This window comes from Pararge aegeria, chromosome 4 (assembly GCF_905163445.1).
Source record: "Pararge aegeria chromosome 4, ilParAegt1.1, whole genome shotgun sequence".
Taxonomy (NCBI): domain Eukaryota; kingdom Metazoa; phylum Arthropoda; class Insecta; order Lepidoptera; family Nymphalidae; genus Pararge; species Pararge aegeria.
Window position 1 is genome coordinate 11932984 of NC_053183.1, and position 25177 is coordinate 11958160.

General features: G+C 34.6%; 2 protein-coding genes across 3 annotated transcripts in view; one reads left to right on the forward strand and one right to left on the reverse strand.

The window, feature by feature from the left end:
* The window catches only part of LOC120637664 (methylcrotonoyl-CoA carboxylase subunit alpha, mitochondrial), a 328715-nt gene that overhangs the window by 145728 nt on the left and 157810 nt on the right, over positions 1–25177 (forward strand). The window lies entirely within an intron of this gene.
* The window catches only part of LOC120637662 (cyclic nucleotide-gated cation channel alpha-3), a 77238-nt gene that overhangs the window by 29977 nt on the left and 22084 nt on the right, over positions 1–25177 (reverse strand). For both annotated transcript variants that reach the window (XM_039909590.1, XM_039909591.1), the window contains exon 4: positions 23022–23519. In XM_039909590.1, the coding sequence (XP_039765524.1) occupies positions 23022–23519 (498 nt within the window). The remainder of the gene's footprint in view (positions 1–23021; positions 23520–25177) is intronic.

Here is a 25177-nt window from a genome sequence, read left to right on the forward strand (position 1 = left end):
TCTCCTCATTTCTAATTTGATCACGTAGAGATACTCCTAACAGAGCTCTCTCCATCGTCCGCTGAGTGACTCTGAGCCTTCTTATGAGGCCCATAGTATATTACATACCTATGGTATATTTTATTGTAAATGTAAATACTTTCTTTATGCAAATAATCCTATAGAAGGCACTCTTTATGATAACATACAAATTTCTCTTATGTCTTTCTTTTTCATCGACTTAAAACAAAAAATGAATTCTTTAGCTTTTTGGAATAATATATATGTAAACCATTACATTATAAAACGATTTCTCTACAACTTTACTTTTGCTTGCTAAGATTTTATAATATTTCTATGACCAAACGATAACTGTTAAATTTACGGCTTCTGAACCGTTTTACACCTACATTTGATCAGTTATTCGTTTTCCTTACCTAATAGATAATTAATGTGTTTCCTATTTCAAATAACATTTATATTGTAATCGAGCCATAATTAATACAGTTGAACTTCTATTAAATTTATTACCAGGGAATATTAAATGCCAACCCATAATAGCGTCTACGATATAATTCATCCCCAACCGATAAGAGGATATTGCGGGTATAAGCCGACACAATAGACGGCGAGCTTGAAGACAGATCGCTTCTCAAGGGTGACATGCCGAGGTCAACTGAGGGCCGTTTTAGCCATCCTTCAATACGGGAGTGAATCCTGAACATTTTCTTAATAACATATATGAACAATTACTTAGTGAGATTCACTTTTTACATGGATACTTTCTTATATGTATGCCATATAGAAGGCAATAACAAATATTAGCCTTATTTTTCTCAAAGAGAAAGTTAAATGTTGCTTAGTAGTGAGCTAGTTTGAATCAAGCCTTCTTAATCTATTCCACTAAAACACAATGGTGTAGCCCTCACAAGTGTTCAAACCTCTCTTTAAAAAAAAAAAAAAAAAAACTCCTACAAGTTAACCCTTGAGTATAATCTCGCCGGGTGGTAAGTTACGATGCATTTAAGATAGTCGCGGCATAGCTTGTAAGGGCACTCAACATGGCACTTACCGAAACGCTAAGTTGCTTGGCATTGTTTCTTTGTCGGTAAAGGCTTCGGCGGGAAGCCTCGCAGACGAGAAAAATTTCAGTAATTATAAATTCCCGAATTACCACTGCCGGAGATTGAACCGATCGCACCTCACACTTATAGGACAAAAGAGAGGAAATCTAAAAATAGTTCCATTCAAGGCATTTGAACCAGTGCTAAGCTAAGCTATGAAAATAATAGGTAAATATCATACACATCTTATCTACACAGCTTAGCAGATCTCTGGTGGAACGGCAGCCTTTTGCCCAGCCTCAATTTTCCTTATTCCTTTTCAATCTGTTGTAGGTAATAAGGTTGCTTCTAGAGTTTTCACATGCCGTAAGGGAGGTCCAATATCCATTTAGGTTTCGGGTACCATTTTGGGTTGATTAATTTAGGAAAACTACCTTTATAAATAAATCAACTCGAGATTTCGATTGAGCACACTAAGATTAAATTACTTCCAATTTACGCTTGTTACGCTGTGGCCGGACTTTACCATCGCTTTTAAATGTTTTTCACCAAAAATATTTTTGATTTTGACTTTGACTTTAACAAGGACCAACCACGCTGATCAAGTGTGATTCCTTAGAATTCACACGCCATCCAGAACATTATGGAGAACTCTCGGGCATGCAGGTTTAATTGCTTAAAACGCACATTCCTCCCAAAAGTTCGAGGTGCTTGCCGGGCATCTAGTTCGGTTCCCCAGAAGTGAAGCCGAAGCGTTACCCACTCGGTCATGACTGCTTCTATATATACATATAAATAACTACTAAAAACTGTTCACTAGGATACTGAAGAATAAAAATAGGGAGCTTTCAAGAATATTAATCACATTCGTCGTTCTGAACTAAAATGTAAACACAAAAACAGGGTTGTTTGCAGCAGAACATAATTAAAATGTTGATCTTGAATACCCATTGGGCGGCAAGAAAGGTTATTTGAAGGTGCATTTTCTAATTAATTCACAGACAAGAACCCTCTTCACTTTTTTATGGAAGTGAAATAGACAGTTTTGTAATATAACTAAAGCACTAAAACGATTGGTGTATTGTGTTATAAATTCCATTAATACGGGCGTTTCGTTTTGTTGTAAAAATGAACAGACGCGCTACAGCGAGAAGAGCGAGAAGATACGTCGGATATAATATATTAAAAGATCTGATAGGACAATTATTGTGAAGTTACAAATTTAAGATGGATATCGGTTCTTTTTTTTTATAATTTTAATATTTTTTTCTTAGAACAAGACAGGGCCTAAAAACTTCTACACTTTTATTGTAATTATAGGATTCCACGATAAATTGCATTTAAGCTTACTAATTAAACCACACCCTAGAAGAGCAAATAATCCCTTATAAAAGACTTTGCCTGGAAATGTTCTTACACTTTTTATTACACCCTTAGAGCGCATTACCTGTTAGCATTATGCAAAGTTAAGTGGCATATGAAAATGCTATAAAGTGACATTTAATAGGGTTATGTGACTTTGTGTTATAGTGTTTTTATGAATGACAAGTTGTCTCTTGAATAATAATATTTATATATATGGCTAAGTTACTAAGTGGTCACGAGGACTCCGTACACCATCACTAAAACTAAAATTACGAAAATAATTATAATTCTATATAACTTGTATGTCCGTTTTCTTTAAAAAAAATTATAACCCTAATAAATTGTGCCTTGAAATCACACCTGTGTATATGTGTGTTTATTAACATGTGTGTGCATTATTGTTTTATTATTATCTCAGATCATAACATTCTTGCTTTTGCCATATTATTACGTCACCCCATTTGACCTTAAATGTGTGACCTTAAATAGATCCGATGTTACGGTTGTAACTGCGTATTTTATTGACAACTTTGTACCTAAAAGGTATCAAACAAAAGTCGGCATGCAGGTTTTACATTTTCATCTGTTTAGTCGTGTTCTTTTACCTATTTTGGTAACAGGAGTCAAATTTTCTGGTGAATTCTCTGACTTCCTTCATCCGCCCATCTGACCCAGCCTGGCCACATCTTAATGAGTTGAAGCAGTTATTTTCACGACAAGTTGCCTTCCGCTCAGGATTGCATGGACGAATAAAAGCATATGAGCTTCACTCCAAAAGGTAGCGCTTAGGAATACGTTCTCATCCAAACGATATCAGTAGCACAGATATAGACCGTTCTCTCCTGTTGTCTACTCGCTATACCCTTTGCTAGGTGTCAGAGAAATGTCAATTAGTCCCTAATGACTATTGCCCAGTCAATTATTATTTCTTATCGGTACCAAGGAAAAAATCTAGGCAAGACTTTGGTTACGTGTGATACATAAATATTTCGTTTATGAAAGGTGAAGGAACTTAAAAAGGCTTTATGACGCACATAAAATGCACTGCATCATAACATTATGCAAAGATAAGAGGCATATGAAAATGCTGTAAAACATATTTTTATGTCAGTTGTATCACCTATTCGCAGTAATGATTTACGCACAAAAGAACTGCCACAAAAATTGGTATATCTTTAAATAATGGTACGTAAAGCTTGCATCCTGGAGTTAGATATAGAATACCTTGTATCTCTGGAAACCAAAGGTTCCCGAGGGATGTTTAGGATGTCTAAAATAAAAAAACTTGCACGCAGTAAGATTGTATAAGAAGACGCATTAAAGGTTTCCGTAGTAGGCAATAAAGAAAACTTCTTATTGAGTACGAAAATCAGAAATTAAGTAGCATATATTTTTACGCTTGAATTTTCTCTTATAGGTTTTAGTAAAAGCTGCGCACGGGAAATATGTAGGTACACATTTATATTAATATTATAAAGAGCAAATAGATGTTTCTTTATTTTATTTGTAATCGACAAACACTTAAACCGAACCGATTTTAATAATTCTTGCACCATGAGAAAGCCATTTTATCCAGAATTAAGGAGAATCAGTTCACTCTGGGAAGAGTGATTTTGATTCTTGGTTTAAACCCTTATATTGGCCCTAAAATTACTAGCGGTTCCCCAAGGTTTCACTAGCGTTAACTATGTTTCGTAACGCAATGTAATTAGTTCGTATTTACGCATGTCTAATGTTATATTGACTTAGTATTTACGTATGACTAATAATTTAACAAGTTAGCGCTTTTTCTTCTGGCTTTGTTTTTATTTCATGCTGCAATCAAATGATTACATAAATAAATATATCCCATATCCATGGGTTATATTTATGGGGAACCTCTAGTAATTATAGGGCCAATATAAGGGGTAAAACCAAGAACCAAAATCACTCTTCCCAGAGTGAACGACTCAGCAGAAAGATTTGCTTTCGTGATAGAACAGGTAAATTTTAGACCGCAGACTAAAGACTAGACTAGTAATTTTTTTTTGAGGTATAAGTTAATCTAAGTGTAGTAGTAGAGTAGTATGCAGAGTTTTTGTATCAAGCTCGACATTGCTCTGACAAAGATTAGCATCTCGATTAATCGATAAATTTATCAAAGTATATCACTTGGATCTTTAGGAATTCAGACACCACAATTTTAACTATATTATAACTTATCAATTAATAGATTCTCAGGCAACGATAGGAATAACGTAAATGCATTAGGTATATTGTTGTGATACATTATATTCGAGAACAAATTTTCTGCTCCTATATAAATTAAAAAATGCACATATGTATACATACATAAGCAGCTTTTAATAGAAGTATATTTACGGGAAGGTAAATAAACAATCATCATTATTCCATATTATTATAGTGATTGGGAGCACAAATATAAATTTTGAAATTTTTCTTCTGCTGATCTGTAAAGACTAATCTTCTGAACAACCGATCTGATTTAAAACAACCATGACAGGCAGAAATGGATAAAATAGTAATTTATCGATAAAAACTTTCGTAGGTATTTGATCCCCAAGTCAATTCAATACTTTGGCGGGGTTAAACTCTCATTCGTAAACTTTTTGTTACGGCTGGACTACTAATTTAATTATAATTTTGTAATTCCACTTTAGATAGTTCAAAAGAAAATTTTTGAAGTTTAACTAAGCATAAAGAGCTCATGTTACTAAAATTCAGTTAGTAAAAAGTGCAACATTTAGGTTTTTTTTTGTAAGCAACGAGCCAAGTTCGTCGTCCAAGTAACACACCGTTTCTTGCATTCATCATCAAAATGAATTAATTTATAACACGTTATATTCCATTATTATCACTTGGGAGGCAATTTCTTACACAGTATGAACGTTTGGAGAATTTATTTACCCAATACGTTGACGTTAACATATAGTTCCGAATTGAGTAAAAGAAATCTCGTTTCGAAGATAGTGTTCCGATGTGGTCCCATTATATCGGACTGCCGGATAACGGGGGTGATCGATTTTTCCCAGTTTTCCTATATTGTGATAGCGTATAGTTTCCATTTTCTTTTACGATTGAAATTTGATGACAAGGCAACTATTTTTTAATAAAATAATGCTTGAAAAACGGTCGAAAGAATTATAAACAAAATCGATGTAGTAGAGAAAATTCAATTAAATCTAAAACGTTTTCAATACCGACGCAACGAGGCAGAGTACCCAAAAGTTATGTTTTTTTTGTTTTTTTTCTATCCCCTTCAAGAAGCCCTTGATCGCATCACTGATGGCGGACTGAGCTGTTAGGTGTATAGTTGCTACGCTGTACCATACCGTAACGCTTAATCGTTTAGTGGAACTTTGTTTGTGGTAACTATAGCCCCTGCAATAGCCTCCCACCAGATGAGACGAGAGAAAATTCAGAAATTATAAATTCCTAATTTCCCCCCTGAGAGCGCACCTCGGACCTCCCTTTTGTAAGGCCACATAATAATATTATTATGACGGCTAATGAATACACCCTTACAGTCATTGTTCAGGTCATGTAACCTCAACAACAATAAGTGTAATAATATGCGCGAGCGAGGATTTCAAATGGCAGCCATTAAATGAAATGGGGCTAGACATTCAAACACCTCCGCCATTTGCCGTGATCATTATCTTGGCAACTGCTATAGTTTTTTCGCTAATATTAATTCTTACTACGTGATTGTGCCGTGTGGTGACGGCGGATCAGAATACAGTTGTCACCACCCCTCCTCTACTCAAAAGAGTAGCACAAGGCGGCTAGGTTAATCCGGCACATGTCAAGTTTAAGTTACCAAAGGATTAGGTATTTACAAAATTACTTTAACACTACTAAAAGAACTTGGTAGTTCAGTATTTGGATTCCTTAAGAGGTTTGGACAAACTATGTGATAAAAATAACGGCAAAGATCTGGTTGGTGTGGAGTATAAGGATTGAAGAAATTATAAATTACACCATACAGATTCTCCTGCTTTTCGCAGAGTATAGCAAAAGTTAAGCAAATTTTTTTTTCGTCTCGGTGGTATACTTGTATAACTATTAGGTTTTAATAACATACATGAAAATAAATCACCTGAGCCCAATGTGCCTACTCGTAACCAGGGCTTGGAAACCGGAAGTAAATTCAAACCGGTTTCTGTCATTAAAATCATTTTGGTTGAGGTTTAGATTTAATTTTTTTAACCGTTTACCAAATTAACCGGTTTTACGAATTTAAATTTCAGTTCTTCTTGCGATTTTATGGGCTCGCTGCAAGCATTTTAAGAAATTCTAGTGCGCGGAATAACTAATGACCATTCAAACGTTCACGACCTTTCAGATTATTCGTGGTCATAACGAATAATATGAAAGGTCGTGAACGTTTGAATGGTCATTAGTTATTCCGAGCACTATAATTTCTTAAAATGCTTGCTTTTTCTTTGAAATAAGCCAAAAGTTATTTAAGTACCAGTAATATGATGTATATTATGGATACTTAAATAACTTTTTTTTCTAAAATTAAGCTTGTTCAATTTAAAGATCTTGATTTATAAGAATCGACACAAATCTATTGAAAAAGATGTATAATTATACCATTTTTGTTCTTTGCATCTAAGGAACTCGCACGCATCACGAACTAGTCTAGCCATTTGTCAAAGGGATTACACAAACCAGTTAATTTCGGTCTAATAAACGTTGTGAATTCGTTCGCTCAATCAGAACGGTAACATATACTAGCATTTCGGTTCGTTCAATCATTTAACTGGTAAAACGGAGAACATAAACCGGTTATTAATCAAAATATTCCTGTAAATTGAAACCGGTTCCGAACCGTGATCGTAAGACTCGTATTTGGTGAACTAAGAGCTAAGTTATAAATTATGATCCGCAAAGATTATTCTACTTCATTAAAAAGCTGCAATGCCGTGAAAAAAAAGATCGCCTTCCACTCGAGAAATTTTCTATTTGTACGGTATAAGCCCTATAAATAAGCGCTATCTTTCCTGCAATTATCTCCCTATTTATGAGAGGAAAATGTCGACCTCCGGTTGAATGGTTCCCCCCCCAGCGCACCCGATACACTGTTTGATATAAAACAGATTTTATACGCTACAATATTCGTTTTTTAATCTATTTCAATGTTTATGTGAGTCGTTCTTCTGTATTGAGCTCATTGAGTGCCAAATCAGCGACTATATATATCGATTCTAATGTAATTTTTATATTTAAGTTGGATGATTTAGTTTTACAATTATTCACTGTGAACAGAATATTCAAGTTTTTAACTAAACTGACCAGGTTTATTGGTGCTAATTCTGATGTTTACAAATCTCTTAAGAAATCTAAATATAGAACTGCCTAGTTTTATGAGTAGTGTTAAAGTAATTTTGTAAATAACTTATCCTTTGGTACTTGAACTTCACATTTCTGGATATTTTATTAATGCTTAAAAAAAAACGAGGCAAAAGTCGCGGGCAGTAGCTTGTTTTATTTAAATTATACTTCGGTCTTGAATTAAGACTCAGACAGCCTAAAGACACCTCCTGGTGACTTACTTCCGTTTTGTATATTCAAGAAATCTTATTATAATTTATCTGTTGATAAGTTGCTAAGCAGGGTTGTTATTTATTCAAAATTGAATGGATATTTTTGATAACTCATGGAGATTGAATATAGCAAATGTCCATAAGTCGTTATCAGTAAATAAATAAATAAATAAATATACTACAACAATACACACATCGCCATCTAGCCCCAAAGTAAGCGTAGCTTGTGTTATGGGTACTAAGATGACTGATGAATATTTTTATGAATAACATACATAAATACTAAGAATATAAACAAACACCCAGACACTGAAAAACATTCGTACTCATCACACAAACATTTTCCAGCAGTGGGAATCGAACCCACGGCCTTGGGCTCAGAAAGCAGGGGCGCTGCAAACTGCGCCAATCGGCCGTCAAGTAGTAGTGTTATTCCTTACATGAGGTTCCCTATGGAAAAGGATAGCTTTGTTTTAAGACCTGTCAATGTAGTTTACTTTAGATATTTGTGTACACCAGAATTGGCACTATTATACTGTTTACATAACGATTGATATGATAGCGATTGTCTATTAAGGAGTTTTGTCATATATATGTACCTACCGTAACCAAATACAGTATTATAGACACATCAATTGATGAAGATAATATGAACTAATAACAAAATATAAAAGTCTAGATATCCTTATCCATGGATTATGGTCTTAGTAAAGGTACTTTGCGAGAATCAGGGAAACCTTGATTCTTGAGTTTTTTAAAACTAATAAACTTTTTCGTTACCACGCTTTTACTCTCATCACAGAAGAGAGGGATACATAGAAGAGGGATAAACCACTTCCTGGCTCAAATTCAGGTTGGCGAGTTCTAACGAGGTAGTGGTAATAGCCAAGACCGATGGCTAACTACATTACAAATGGCGTGACTCGGAAACTGAAGTCTGTCAGTTGTAATCTGGAGTCGAACATCCCAACAGCAAGGCCGTTAGGATATCATCATCATCAATTCAACCAATTGACGTCCACTGCTGGACATAGTTCCTCTGTAGGGTGTTCCACAATCCGTCATTCTTATAGCACCTTAAGACCCCAACGTCCTCCGAGCTATGTGCCCTGCCCATTGCCAATTCAGCTTCGCAACTCGCTGAGCTATGTCGGTACCTCTAGTTTCTATGGATTTCCTCATTTCTGATTTGATCACGTAGAAATACTCTTACGTTCTCTCCATCGCCCGCTGAGTGACTCTGAGCCTTTTTATGAGGCCCATAGTAAGAGGCCACGTTTCAGTTCCGTAAGTCATCACTGGCAACACGCACTGTTCGAAGATTTTACTCTTCAGGCACTGAGGGATTTGGGACTCCGAGCCTTTTACTTTTGGGACCCAAGTTGGATTCAGTGGTTCAGCTCTTTCACTAAATTGAAACTACCAAACTGGATCTTGACCTCTAACTGGAGTTAGGATTTATATTTTATGCGCATTATTTTAATATTAAAAAAAACGTATGAGAACTACTCAATAATTACTGCCCTTATATAGTAAAAAGTATTATTTGACCGTCTCCAGCAAGCTAGTTACATCTCTGTGCAAAGTTTCATCAAGATCGGTTTAACGAATAAGGCGTGTAAAAGTAAAGAGGTTTCTTCTTTTTAACACTGAGAAAGTGGTTGCTAGGAGCTTTTCCGAAATAAAAACTATTCTATGTCTATCTCTAGAGTTAAAGTATATGTTAAGTTTTAGTAGAATCGGTTCATCCATTGTGCCATATACTAGTACTACTACTATACTATACTACTACAAATAAACAACTAGTATTTCAGTAATTAAAGAACACGACTATTGAATTACTGCACGAACTTTTACATTTGAAAATGACGGCTGGGTGACGCCATATTGTATTTTGTTCCAAATTTTTACTGTCATTATCACTGAAGATAATATAACGGTTCCTCACACATCCAAATCTTTTTGGGTATTCACAATTTATGGTCGAAAGAAGAAACTCGTATACCCACATAATATGAACGCAAAAATCATTACATAAGCAGATATTATAAAGCTAGACTTTCGTAATTCTAATATCGACTTTTACACTTAGACTTTTACAAGCATCACTACTTTACCAATGCTAAGAATCAATATCAACTAGGTACGCTAGACGGTGCGAACAAAGGGACTGTTGCAGATGTCAATAAACAAGGTGATATCGGCAGACACTTCAAGTCGATGACGCTTGACTCGAGGGAGCTTCTTATAATATTTTGCTTTCTTTTTTTTCACAAGAATAAGCCATTCGTGTATCGCGTTTCAGATTCACTGAGACAGTGCATCGTTCAATCAAGCATAGCAATACTACTATATATTGATTTACATCAATTCTTTTATGTGCCCAAAACGAATAACTATAGGTTTTTAGCTAATTAGGTAGCAGATAGGGTGTCTCAAACCCCGCGGGGTTTATGAGTCGAGGCTTGATGGTAATATTAATTATCATTGAATTATAAAATGGTAATCAAAAACCAACCAGCGCAGATAACGTGGCAATCGTGACTTTATTATTTTGGGAACGAAGGATTTTGTTTTTTTTAAAGTCTGTATAGATGTTTTATAAATTCAAAATGCATATAAAAAATTTCGAAACCGACAGGATTTGAACCTGCGACTCTCGGGCAATGCGGCCTGAGCGCTTTCACCAATTACGCTACGGCTCTCCTACCGTCAATGCCGAAATTAGTATATGCATTTTACATCAGTCTTATAGCGACTGTAGCATCATCTAGTAGGAAACGTTGCAGTTTCGATCTACTTATTTCAAAGGTCCATATTACAATGAGACACTTTTGAAACGAGAGATGACACATTGCTTTTTATATTATTTTCATTTTTTTATCCGCCATTCAACAGTGACATATCTACAAAGTTTTACAGAAATCAAACCGTTTGAAGAGGGTCAAAATCAAGTCAAAACGAGTCAGATACAAACAAACAGGTGAAGTTAATAAAGAATAAACAGAATGATGCCATAGTATTGCTCTTTTATTTATTTATTTCTATTACGGGAATTAATTTCCTACATTGTAAATATAACTTTTTTATAAGAAATGAACTAAAAAAGATACTTATTTCATGACCCGGAATATTTGAAATAGATAATATACAAATGTATATTATACAAATTGCTAGCCAAGGCTTCATACATTTCTGAAACAACCCCTTTACTTGAAATGATTCACAAATCCAATATACTTTTGAATGATGGAAGATCCTAAAGCTAAGCTAAATAAGAGCTTGTGAAGAAAATAAAAGCCAAGAATATTACAAATGCGAAAGTGTCATTTAGCAACAAAAGACGATTAAAACTAACGAAGTTTAACTGTGACTGAAATATTGTAACTGCTATTGTCACAATATTATTGTTACAAGTTTGCACTACAAACAACAATGTATTTAGCAAGAACAATAATATATGGCACTTCAATTTTATATTATATTATACAATTAAGTAAGACGTGACGCGACAAAAAAGCGGTGATATCCTAGTGGTTAGGACTTCGGCTTTCATTTTCGGGAGACCGAGTTCTAATCGCGCACGCAACTTTAACTTAATGGAAAGAGGCAGGCGTTACTTTGCGGAATTCCATGATATATTATGAAAATAAAGCCTTAACAATTAGTCAACATCTCCTTAGGATGCTCCGGTTTCGGAGTGAAACATGCGTAGAGGTACATTGTCGAAGATCTGTTTGGTGAGGCGTATAAGGATTGAAAAAACCATGCACATTCTCCTACTTTTTGCAAAGTATAGCAAATTAAGCTTAGTTCTCGTAATACACCTTTGCTAAGTTATGTGCGTTTCATGCAATTAAATACCACTTGCTCAAGCGAGAAAGGAGAAAATCGTGAAGAAACCTGCATGCCTGAAAGTTATCCATAATCTTCTTAAAATCATGTAGCGTCAACCAATCCGCACGGGTTTAGCGTGGTGGACTGGGCAAAACACCTTGTTATTGTGGGAGGAGATCCATGCCCTGCAGTGGGCCGATAGTAGGTTGATATTAGGATACAATTTAATGCCATCTAAATTTATAATGAATGAATTTTATTATGTTACAATTAGGTAAGGTTAAGCATTAATGTTTGTTCAAAATATACGAGCACACATTATAAATGTAAATGTAATAGCTTTTATACTTCGCGATTGAAAATGTTCAAAAGCACTAAACGAAGTGGCTGACTTATTCACTTAGTAAACTAACTTCACTTATAACTAACTGAAACTAGAAATAGCGAATCATGAAAACTTAACCAACCATACGTCATTTGAAAGGAGTCACTTATGTTTTCCAAGGAAAGAGAGGAATATATTTTTGACTTCAAAGGACTAAAGCACACATTCAGTACGCTATGTTAAAATATTATATTCAGAATTTTCAGGCGCGGCTTTAGCGACAGTCTTTTCCTCAGACTTTGAAAATAATACTGACTACCAAAACAGAAATAATAACTACAGAGCATAACCTAGCACGGCATATTGTTTTTTTTTATTTTTACTCATTATTCCTTGACCAATTGGGTAACTAGGGAACTGTTTTGAGAATGACTATGTGTAATTGTGGTTTTATCTTTTAACTTGATCTTATTAACCATTGAAGGTAAATGTGTTGTCCTATTCTTTATCAAAGCATTCCAGAAATCCAGGTTTTAAAATATACTACTAGTCTGCCGCGATTTAGTCCGCGATCATTCCGGGTTTTTTTATTTTATTACGCGGGAATCGTTTTTATTCACGGAATATGAAGTATCCTTTATCCGCCGTTATTTCATGAAGATCAGTGCAGTGATTGAGCATTGTAATCTTATATCTTATAATATATTAAGCTCAAGAGTTTGTTTGGATGTTTACTTGAACGCGATGATCCGAGGAACTACTCGTCCGATTTGAAAAAATACTTTCGGTGTTGGATTGCCAATTCCGAGAAAGGCTATATTATATCATCACGGTAAGACCAACAACGAAGAATGTTCTAAAATGGGGGCTTTTTTTTCTCCTTTTGAGAGCTGCCGCTGCGTGCGCTGCGTAAACGGTTAAAGTATCGATAAAATTATGTATGACAAAGTCGTTCCCCTACAAAAGTTCTAAAAAAAGTTCGGGACAGTATATGTCTATCTTTTAAGGTTGACTTATACGCGGGCGAAGTCGCGAGGGACCGCTAGTAAATAAATAAACTCACAGGTCACATATACAAAAACTCTAACCTTGCGCGTGTTGTTTCTTATCAAATTAAAGATCTCATATTCCTATAACACCAATTGTTTTTTTCAGTAACAATAAACCATTCTTCCGTGGAGTTATTTTAAGAAGTTGATTTACATACTTATTAACGTTTCCAAAAATGAATTAGGAAACTAGATACTTCAAGTAAATATCGTTCGAGTCGAGAGATTTTCTCACGATATTTTGCTTCGTATCCTTCTTCAAAAGGCCAATCACTTTCAGGATCTCGTTTATCAATTGAAACGTGGCATCGTGAAAGCAACACGACTGACTTTCGCAATAAATTTTTCTCTTCCTTATGAACGATCCCTGTACACAAAGGACCTTTTTTCCGAGAATATTTTGACTTATTATAAAATATGCAAGATGACGGCTCAAATAATTGCTTTCAGGTTCAGTTAAGGTTCAAAGTAACTACCAAAGATATTTGTATTGAGGCTGACGTAACTTAAAAACAAAGCAAAACTACATAGTTAGAACCAACTTCGTAACAGCCTGACGTCTACGGATTACCTAATCTAACAAACAAACAAACTTCTTACACTTAAACTTCTTAACCGACAAGTAGGTAATTTTTCTCACTAAATTGAATCTATACCTATATCTTTATGAGTATGGCCGCTTTGGATGCTAAGGATTGCCGAGCCTGGAGACTTATAGGCGAGGATTCACCACTTTTGGCTAAACCCAATAATGTTACAGTAAATCTCAAAATTATAAAAGTGGGCAAATAATCGAACTTTAGATAACTATAAATTCATATTTGGCAATGTTTATCGAGTTTGTGGGTATTTTGATATGAATACGACTGCTTTTTCGAGACGCTTCAGTTCTTCATTGACTCGAACGATGCAAAGATACCTCCCGCCGTCTTAGTCGTAAGGTCGGGCTACCTTCTTCTGATTATTATTTCGAATCACTAAAGGAATCTCTTAATTATCGAATTATAAATAACTTTTTTGAAGTGAAAAAATCTTTTAGCAATGCACGCATATTTTTAGATGAGATACAATCGCGTTACCGTTCCAGACGCAGCTATTTGAATTTTTGAATAGAGTTTTTTTTTTTTTTTTATTGCAAGTTAGCCCCTGACTGTAATCTGACTCGACAGTAAGTGATGATGCAAGTCGTCTTAAGATGGTTGAGGACTAACCTGTTAGGAAGTATGGCTTTTATTTTTAACCCATACCCCTAAAACAATTTAAAACGTTTTTTTATAGTCACAAGGAAGTCTCCTAGATTGGACAAATGGTTAAGTTCCGGATCGAACTACATTACACACAGCCATATTTCAAAAATATTGTTATTCCGTATACAGTACAGGAGTCCTTTTCTTTGTCAAGAAGGTTTTTATAACTTTTTTGATGAATATATTATCACGTCATCATAAAATTGTGTCACGTAAAGTAATCTTTGCAGCTATAAAGTTTAACGATATCAGCCCCTGGGTGTGCCTATAGGTCGTTCCGGTAAACACTTCTCACATTATTTATTTTCATCTTGAAAGTGATTTAAGTCCACTCTCTATAACTTACTTTTATATACTTAGCTGCTAGCACGATAGGGCTGCGTAACGGCTAGAGAGTTCTTGTTGACCGAGCAAAGCGAGGTCTAAAGTTTACTTGGGTGAAATTGCACTTTGGAATCCCACCGTATGTCTATCTGCCAGAAGTGAATAACTTCCTGAAGTTGAGAACACGGTATACCAATAGGTATAAAATAATAAATAGTGCAACAGTCATTTTTTAAGTGAATCAGCCACTATTTGATTTTCGATATTCGAAATTCGATAAAAAGTTTCGTTCGAAAAGGTAGCCTGGAAGAGATCACTATTAGTGATAAGGTCGCCTTTTGCTATTTAATTATGTTTATTTTGTCCTGAACTCTTTATCCGTTTTTATGCAATAAAGTTATTTGAATAAATAAATAAATATTTTTTTGTTCGCGAGAAGGTAGTGAATTTCTCTTATAATACCTACTCGTTTCTCACACATTCACTTTCCCTCACAATACATCAAAGTCAAGCTTAAGTTTAGTCAGTAAGTTAGAGATATTTTCACTAATATAACGAAAGTGTCTAAACTTGACTTTAACCATTAGAGGGTGAGAGCTCAGATGACAGAGCTACTACTATATTAGTCTGGAAGGTTATATTCCTTCTTTATCATTCTTTCCAAATTTTTTTTAATAAAGTGTACTTTTAAATTGATTATTTTCAAATTGATTACTGATTATTTATCCAAATCACATATTTATCTGATATCTGGAGATCTGGATCTGTGTACGTAGCATATTTTCCCAATCTCAAGAATAGAAACAGTACAGGTCTCAGAGCAAATTGTTGCATTTGTGTCGTTATAAATACGCGTGCTACACAACACAGATGAGCATGACAAGAGCGGTTGAAGTTTGCATCGCGTCAAAACAATTGTATGACCACAAGCCGTTGGTACGAAGTTTCTGCGCATTTAAGTTCATACTGTCTATTTTATTTTTATTCCTGTAGAAAATTTACTAGATTCGACTGAAACTCATATAAAACACATCGACTGCGCGTAAAAATAATTAATCCGTGTACATTGGCTTCTTCTTTCTTTTTTGTCGTTACACTCTTGACAGATTGGTCGTGGTCATCATGAAGCTTCTATGATTTTTATTTTTATTCAACTTCTTTGATTTTTATTCAACACTAAAATGCTGTGTTAAATTAGTTTTTTGATGATTTTTTTTAATCCCGTAGGACAAAAAATATAAAAAAGCACATCCTTAAGCTGTCAAACTCATTAAGCCATTGAATTTACTAGTGGATTCAGTTCATACTTCAAAATTATTGTAACAATTTGCAAAACAAGTTAGATTTAAATGGTTTCTTTTAACAAAGACTGATGTATGACTACATTATATGTTCAAATCAAATCAAAATTACTTTATTGCACACAAGAAAATAAATAAATAAAAGAGACAAAAACAACAAAGGTACATTGAATTTGTGTAACAAAGGCGGCCTTATCACTTATAGTGATTTCTTCCAGGCAACCATTATGAGGAATTGGCTTACATATGAATCCTTATAGCGTTGTTGTTGGTCATTTAATCAAACGTAAATAATGTTTAAATGACATTTCATTAAAATATTATTAAATAAAACGAATGTAAATTCCTAGTCAGTTTTTTGTTGATGAATTTCAAGCGTAATATAAGATCAACTTTTTGAAGATTGTTATAACTTAAAGGCGCAACATTGTCTCAGTATGGAATAGAACACATGTTATAGTGAAGACTGTAGTTAGTGTTATACCTACGGCGGTTTTGTCGCATAATGTTATCTGTGCAAACATCAAGCTTAACGACGTAACCTGGCACTACAAGCTGTTCCGGAAACACTTAACACTAACTTAACCTGCACTTAAAACAATTATCACAACTAAGAATAAATTTCTTAGTAACAAGTAAGTAGGTTTTTTATCGCGAAAATTATTAGAAAAACTGCTGGTGAATAGTTTGTGCTTTTAGGAATTAAAATTAAATCTCAACTTACGGGTGCTATAAACTTTGCACGACTCGATTGACTTTTTAAGGACGTCGTTGTGATCGGAAATTAAAATAATAATAATTTCATTATTTTTCCTTTTACCTACTCCTAATATTCTAATGAATAATTATACAACAAACTACAAAATTCTTATTCAAAAATGTTTCATTCATGTAGACCTTATCACAGGCACTTATAAAGAGTTTATACATTTAACATGTTAACACTAATGTTACTATGGTAATGGTGATAACTGCATTTGTTACCTTAAAACTAAAGCTAGGAGGGTTCCAAACGCGCCCTGGTCTAAGAAGGGCCCACAACAAACTTAGCTATGTTTTTTTTTGTTATCACCATCTCACAGTCGAGTTAATTTTTAGCTATGAAGTTAGAGCAATTCCTACCTAAGCTTCTTTATCATACATGTAATCCTCAATATTGCAATAGGATTTTTCTATAGGCTTACGTTTATATGAACTTTGAACTTATTGGGAGATATCTTAACGACAATACTATATTATAGCCTGATTTTATAGTAAAAAATACAGAAATATCATTAATACCTAATGTGGAATAACAAACCCCCGGTAAAAGTAAATAGACCTTACTATAATTATACACTGCGTCTGGAGTTTGACTGTTTAGTAGCGAAGGCTTAATATACTTACCAAACCAATTGTACTCTTACCTAAGATATGTTAGAAATTTCACCCGGACGTTGCTATCTCCCAGAATATGGCTCTGCTGAGATCATCGTTTCGCACTAGTTGTTCTACATGTGTCTGAACTATTCTAAGCACCATCAAACTTGAGTTAGCTTTGACTAAGAAACTGATACAATGTGAAGTAGGGAGGTATATTCACAGTGGTCTAGTCGTTTTTGACTCACGGCAATGTAAGAGGATGGTATAGTAATTTTAGAAGATTAAAATTTTTACGATAAATCAAGAAGTTATCTGATTATTTGATTATAAAACTGTTGATATGTATTCTCTCATTGATTTAATATTTCACTATGTTTTTGTAAGCACACTGTATTTCATCCCATTAATATCCGCCTATTAACGTCTCTCTGCAGGTCACAAGCATCGTCTCTCAAAAGAAAGAGGATTTTAGAGCATAGACCCACCACGCTTCCAGTGGCGTGCATACCTCAATGCACTCATATCATCTGCATACCCTGTGCATACCCTCGTATGCACAGGGTATGCAGATGATATAAAAGGAAGAAAATCTCCAGTACGAGTTATTAATACTTAAGGGTAGGCTTTTATGACTCTTACAATGCCTATCCTTAAGTTTTTTATAACTTGTACTGGAGATGTACTGGAGATTTTCTTAAATTTATATCATCTGCATACCCTGTGCATACCCTCTATGCACGCCACGGCACGCTTCGTCTGGTGGAAGGCCTTGGCCGTGACTAGTTACCACCCTACCGACAAAGTCGTGCCATCAAGCGACTTAGCGTTCCGAACAATATCGCTTAGAAGCCGTAGGGTTTTCAAACATGACGATGTAGTCTAACAGGCTAGCTCGCTACCATCTTAGAATGCACCATCACTTACAGTCAGGCGAACTTGTAGTCAAGGGCTGACTGTAATGGTACAAAAAAATCATTTTAACGATATTATCGTGTTAATTTTTGGTAATAGCCGGGGTATGACGGCTTTTCGTGCACATCGCCAACTTTCAAACTCAGGGCTAGTATTTAAAATTTTGAAAAGGAAAATCCAACACCTAACCATTCTTTGACCGACCTAGGAATCAAATCCCGGACTTCCTGATACGTAGTTCAACATGCTAACCACCTAGACCAACAAAGCAGTTAATTCCTTTATATAAATTTAATCCTTGAAAAAGAACAACAAATTGATGTGAAAAGTTTTTAGTTTATGCTTTTACGCATACATGAAGTTCGTAATTATAGAAATGGTAAAGCCAGCAGCGGATTGGGTAAGGGTCTAAATGCCACTCTTTTATAAAAGAGCTAGCCTTCGCCCAGCAAAAGGTTTCTAAAAGGATTGTAGTGATGATATTAAAAGTACTTCTTTTTGTATAGTAATGATTGACGGACTAAGCAGATGGCCCACTTGATGTTAAGTGAAAAACTATGGCCTATAAGCAGAGCAAAACGTCACCACTGGACGTAAACGGCAAAAGACCGTGAAATTTTGAACTCCCAAGGCCTATGAGATCAATTGGTTGACATGATGATGATGAGCAATCTACTGAAAATTTCTTGATAGAAAATGGAATACCTAACGGTAATTGGCTCGAAACGTAAGTCAACCATGTCAACTATTAGACCAACGAGGTACTTTGTGAAATAATAAAATCGTACCGTGTACATTACTCATCTGTGCAGCTATCGAGTTTAATGACGTCAGCAACTCAAGTACGCAGCGAGCTGTACTAGGAAAGATCGACAATATCGGTTTTGTGAAAAATAAAGTTTTAATTTGGATAGTGATTAATTTCATAAAAAAGCCTTCGCAAATAATGCATTATTTTAGGACTATGTATGATTAACAAAAAAGTTTTTAGTGTGTCAACCTTAAAAGACAGACATAATATGCTATCGCAGATTTTTTTAGAAATCTTTAAAATGGAAATAATCATACACAATTTTACACAACTAATCGTTACCGCGGCAAACACCTCGGAAGCTCTCAAAAATAATTATTTATCCCGTTAACCTCTTTCGTCTTCTTCTGTTCCTGGGCCTGTCTCCGTTCCTGGTTGGCCTGAACTGTCCGTTATACGTGTACTTTGGATCGTAGCGTGATATAACATATCCTATAGCCTTCCTAAATAAATGGACTAACCAGTAAAAAAATCATTTCTAAATTCGAACCAGTGGGCAGTTCTTGAGGTAAGAGGTTAACTAGTTCAACAAACTCTTCATTTATAATATTAGAATACATTCTATAGATTTTATACTACCTCTTAAGTCATGTGGTTAGCATGTTCAAATACGGATTATGAGATCCTGGGTTCGATTCCAGGGTCCTGCCATGACTTGAATTTTTTTATTTAAAATTCCGAGTATCAGCCTTGATGTAGCACTTGGCGGTATATACCCCGCACCACAGCGAGCACATGTTATTATTATCGTTATCATGGATTCAAATTCAATTATTTTAAGTGGGCCCAGTTTTTAACCATTTTAGAAACGACAAGTCAGTCTGTTTGTAGTGACTCTACCACCGGTTCGGAAGGCAGATTCCTACGAAAAGAGCCGGCAGATTGCTCTTTTTGAACATCATTTTACAGTTTACAATCTTTAACATTAAGTGTTCAAGTTTATATAAATATATGTTAGTTTAAATTCATTTTTTTTTCTATCATTTATTATTTTTCTTTTTTTTTCAAATTATTAACAATGCTTAAGAATAAATTAAAAAACGCTATAAAAAATTTATAAAAAAAAAACTTCCACCCTCCGCTTGCGGGGCTTTTGAATGCCCAAGCAACCGGTGGTCAGGGCTCCAGAGTGAGAAACCTCCTCACAATACGCGCCGTTTCAAGGACTACTGCCTTCTAAATTACATTAAATTCATTATTATTATAGTTGTGGGTTTATTTCGTTAGTTTAGTAGTATTCGTTTAATTGCTGTATTTTTTTTTTTTTAATTTTGTTTTTTTGTTACTTATATACCTTTTGCTTAGTTTATTATTAAAATAAAATATTAAAATGTGGTCAGTGGATGGCTACGCATTTCCGTGGTGTAACCTGGTACAAGGTGCCAACTTAAAAACAGCCCTGATGTTCTGACTGGCGCATGCAGCACAATGCTGAGCTGGCACCTTTTTTCTAGGTTGTGCCACACATAACTTACGTGGTGTCTCTAATATTGTAATGGGTGGCGCAATGTATATTTTTTATTTCTTTCTTTCTATTATTTATCTTATGAGTGATTCGAGTGGAACCTTCTTCCAAGCGGCCATGTGGTTAAGAAATTTTTCAATCGTATAGTAATCACGATTTGTTAAATGTGTTTTAACACATTATTTAAACTTATGTATTGGTATTTCAAAAATTAACTAGGGAATTGGAAAAGCTTGGTAGATAATGAATAAATGTAGGTAGAGTGACCTTGAAGTGGGAAATCGATAGGTTGATTATGATGACTATTTTATACCATTGAATTACTGAAAGATTTGATTTCTAATATAAAAATTTAAAAAAATAATTAGTAATAAAAATATTACGTTTTAAAAATTACTATTCTTCTATTCAAGTCGAGGACATTAAGAACAACTATGACTTTAAAATGACTTTATTTAAAACAGAAATCTCACAATAGCCTCTTGATCTTTAACGACTTGTTTTGGTCAGGACAAAAGGAATATTAGATCTAACTTAGCGAAGACAGTTTTGTGAACGCAATAGGGAACTAACTATTCATTAGCAATATTAAATATTCACGCCTGAATTAATATTGCTCTGAATACTAAGCGGATCAGGTGAACATAAATAAAGGGTCTTAAATTAATGTTAAATATCTAATATAGTATCAATTGCGAATGAAAACGCGGGCAACAGCTAGTTTAAAATAATTCGCATTGAGTTCTACCATTATCGATCCATACAGCCCGGTCTTTATAAGACCCCATATACTTAAGCCGTTATAGGTTTTCGATTATTACTTTAAAACCATGAAGTAATGACCGGGACTGCCGAATAGCCACCGAGTTATCATAATCATTGAAGCCCGCCAACCAGCTCAAAGCCAAGGAATAATCTTCAAAGCCCACTTTCCTGTGCCCAACTGAGAGGCATTCCTACAGGGCTGCAGACGACAATGTTTGTGACAAGCGATATTCGATGCCTATTATATATGAAGTCTGCTAAAATATCATCAAACTAGAATCCGTTTCACAAAGTGCTATAAGGAAATATGGATACGCTTCCCAAATTAAGGGCCTTTCTTAAATATTCGAGACGCTTGTTTGTAGGCTTCTCGTAAATATGCCGGGATAGTGATACGTTGAAAGGTAAATTAAGGGTTCTGCAAGGGTGACTACAGATTATAATTAACGAGAACCCAACACCTCATAAATCTTATTTGGTTAAAATTTTTCACATACGTGTAAAGTAGTTTTCAATTAATTAATGTTTCTCATTTATTAATGAGTAAATTTATGTTTTAGCTGACAGCAATGGGTATTATTTGGTCGTGCTAACCTTTTAGGTGCCAAGCGGCTCAGTGGGTAAAATTTCGACTCTTCTGCCAAGGGAACAAGTCCGATCGACAGCACTGACCTCTTTCTTTTCACAATTTTATTCGTTTTAAGCAATTCGTTATTCTTTACTTTGCGAAAAAAAGGTAGTGATGTAAAGAAAAACCTGCACGCCGGAGGGTTGTCCAAAGTCTCTCTTCACAATCTTTATAACATTAAAGAATAGATTTATATCTGAGAAAAGCGGATTTATCAGTTAAATCTCAATCACAACGCTGTACGATAGGATTCTTTTTCTGAACTGCTAATCTAATCTCTTTTACCGGAGTCGCCCGCAACGTATCTTTGATTTATTCCGTTTACGAGACGAGCCGCCTCCCTGTTTACTTTAGAATCATACTGCATTGTATGTGACTAGTGGGGTAAGGGTTTAGTTAGTGGAAAGGTTTTTATCAAAGCTATATAGGGACAGAGAGATTTTAAAAGCTTTGTTGTAAACCTAATGCCTAACCTTTTTCCGCATTTTATACAGAATTATTATTATTTCTGCGAGTTTAGGAATCTAGCAGTTTCTTTACCTTCCTTGTTTACATTGAAAGTTTTATTTTATAAAAGCTCAGTAATTATGTAATTATTATTTTTATATTATTTTTCTGTCAGAACACTGGCAGGTTAGCCCGTTAGCATCTTAGAGTGCAGAATCGTTTACCATCAGGTGGGACTGCAAACAATGACTAACTTATAACGTAAGTTAAAATATCGTTTATTAAATTTAAAAAAATATATCGGGATATCTGAACAAAGAATTTAAGTCTTAATATTTCCAAATTGGTTAAAAGGCTAAATTATTATTAAAGGAATCTTTTTTAATTTTAAATAACGCCTTTGTTGAGGTTGTCCAATGTACGTAAGTCGTTCTTATACAAGTTCCAAGAGCCGTAGGTATATTTATTCTACACCATTTTTCATTCCTGATGTTGACGTTACTTCACAGCAGAAAAAATATTTGGGAAACGTTTTGCAACGGAAAAGTTATACCAAACGTGCGTTCAAAAATATCAAATAAAACTCACCTATCGTTGTAAGCGCCAGCGTGCACCAATAATAACTTTGCAGATACTGTTTTACAACGTCCGCAGTCTCTGTATCGTGATACACCCAGTTTTTACTACCGAACCCATTGTTTTTATATATTATATGGTACAAGCACCCATTCCAATGAAATATCACTAATAAATAATGTATTAAACTTGTTGATCTAAACAAATTAGGATAGTTCGTGTGCCGTTCAGTACGGTCCATAAACGCCCAAAAGCGGTATATTTTCACGAGCCTAAATGAGCGCAATATGGAATTGAAGCCGATGGACAAGTACAGGAAGTCCAGCGGTAATAGGCAAAGGCAGTCTATGTAGAATGTTGTTGAGTTCATATAGTGCGCTCTTAGCTTCGCCGCGTCAGTCTGTAGCACCCCGTCTTCTAAGTAACCCGTCCGAAAGTGAAACAAAATGTCCGCCAAATAAAGGAAGTCCGAGAAGTAATCCAAACAGAACCACACTATGAGCGTCTCCCCTGAAACAAAGAAAGTTAATGTTAATACATAATTCAAAACTTTGAAACTTATAAAAAGCTCTAAATTATGCATGCAGATTTTATCGACCGTCTGATGTAAGTACGCAGATAACTTTTTAGGTTAGCCCGGATAACTACGCTCCCGGAAAATTCATTATCGTTCTATATTAAAACTCATTTGCCTATACTAAATCTGAGTTTGATTAAAAGCCATAGCAAAGCTAAGATATTCACACATTATATCTGTAATGCGTATAGGCTGAGAATAAAGTAGTTAAACTTTGACGTAGCTAAGATATTTTCGGTGACTCCACTTTTACCTACAATCTCCTACTCTCTCTCTGTAAATAGAGAGTATTATTGTTTAGCTTCACAATCAAAAATCAAAGCGTACATAGAAGTAAGAATGTTAACACCGGTCAAAAAGTTAAAAAAAACGATTGTCGTCTACTGCTATAAATAATTTAATTTTCATATTCAATTTTAAGCCATATTGGAGCAGCAATAAATTTCTATTTCCTATGTGACAGGTTGTCCTAACAATGGGATATTAATAGGATTAGGATAAATATGGAATTCGTAAACGTAAAGCATGGAGAGCGCAATTTTTGTTAATTTTGGAAACTGATGTATAGGCACAAAATAATATAAAAATAAATTACTTTTATTCGACAAATTCAAAATAAAATATTATCTTAGTATTTTATATTTTTAAATTAATCTTTTGTACTATAGAGGAACGCAGCGGGTGTTGAAGTTTGTATCCGAAGAAATACATAACTAAAATATTTTATAGGGATAAATTTTTATTTGTATTTATTATAATAATCTAAAACTCAACTAAAAAAATACATACCCACTCTTACAAATCGAAATATCTTCATAACTTTTAAACCGGTTTCTTTATAGATTCGCGAACCCGAATCTGTCATCTAGCTTGGGTATATTTCGCAATCTCACAGAAACTATGAATTCTATTCATACTACTTTTAAAAGTGTGTTGTTTTTTTGTCATTCATTCTACAGCAACGGAGCAATGGAATTACGTGCACGTACATAAAAATGTATAGATAGTAAAAGAACTGGAAAGTTACGTTAATTCAGACAAAAGTAAGATTACTGAGACAACACGGGTGAAGTCATCTAATTTATGTTAAAAACCTGTTTTTCATTCAAATTTATAAACGGGTTTTAACCTATGTTATTATATAATTTTCATGAAATTTGGGGAACCTAAAAAGTTCCAACTGGCCTGGACTCCTAGAAACAATGACTTAAGTGTACACTGTACGCACCGATCATTCTACTTTGTTAACGTTTATAGCAGTTTATTACCCGTTTTATCGCGGTGCAAGTTTTTTACGAAGTAGCCGGTTTTAGAACTTTATTTTGTATAAATCTCAGTTGAAAAGTTACTCCTTTGAGTTGAATGAATTAATTTTCCGGCTATTTCAATAGGAAGGAACTTTGCGTCACGAATAAGAACTCATCGTAGCAGCAATGTAATAAAACAATGGAAAACTCCAGCAGGGAAACATCAGGACGTACCTTTCAAAGTATCACATTGTCTTCAGCGCGAGACATTTAACTAGGAAAAGCTATTTAGGTAAGTAATTTAATTTCTCACTGAAACTCGTTGAAGAAAACTATGCGTTTAT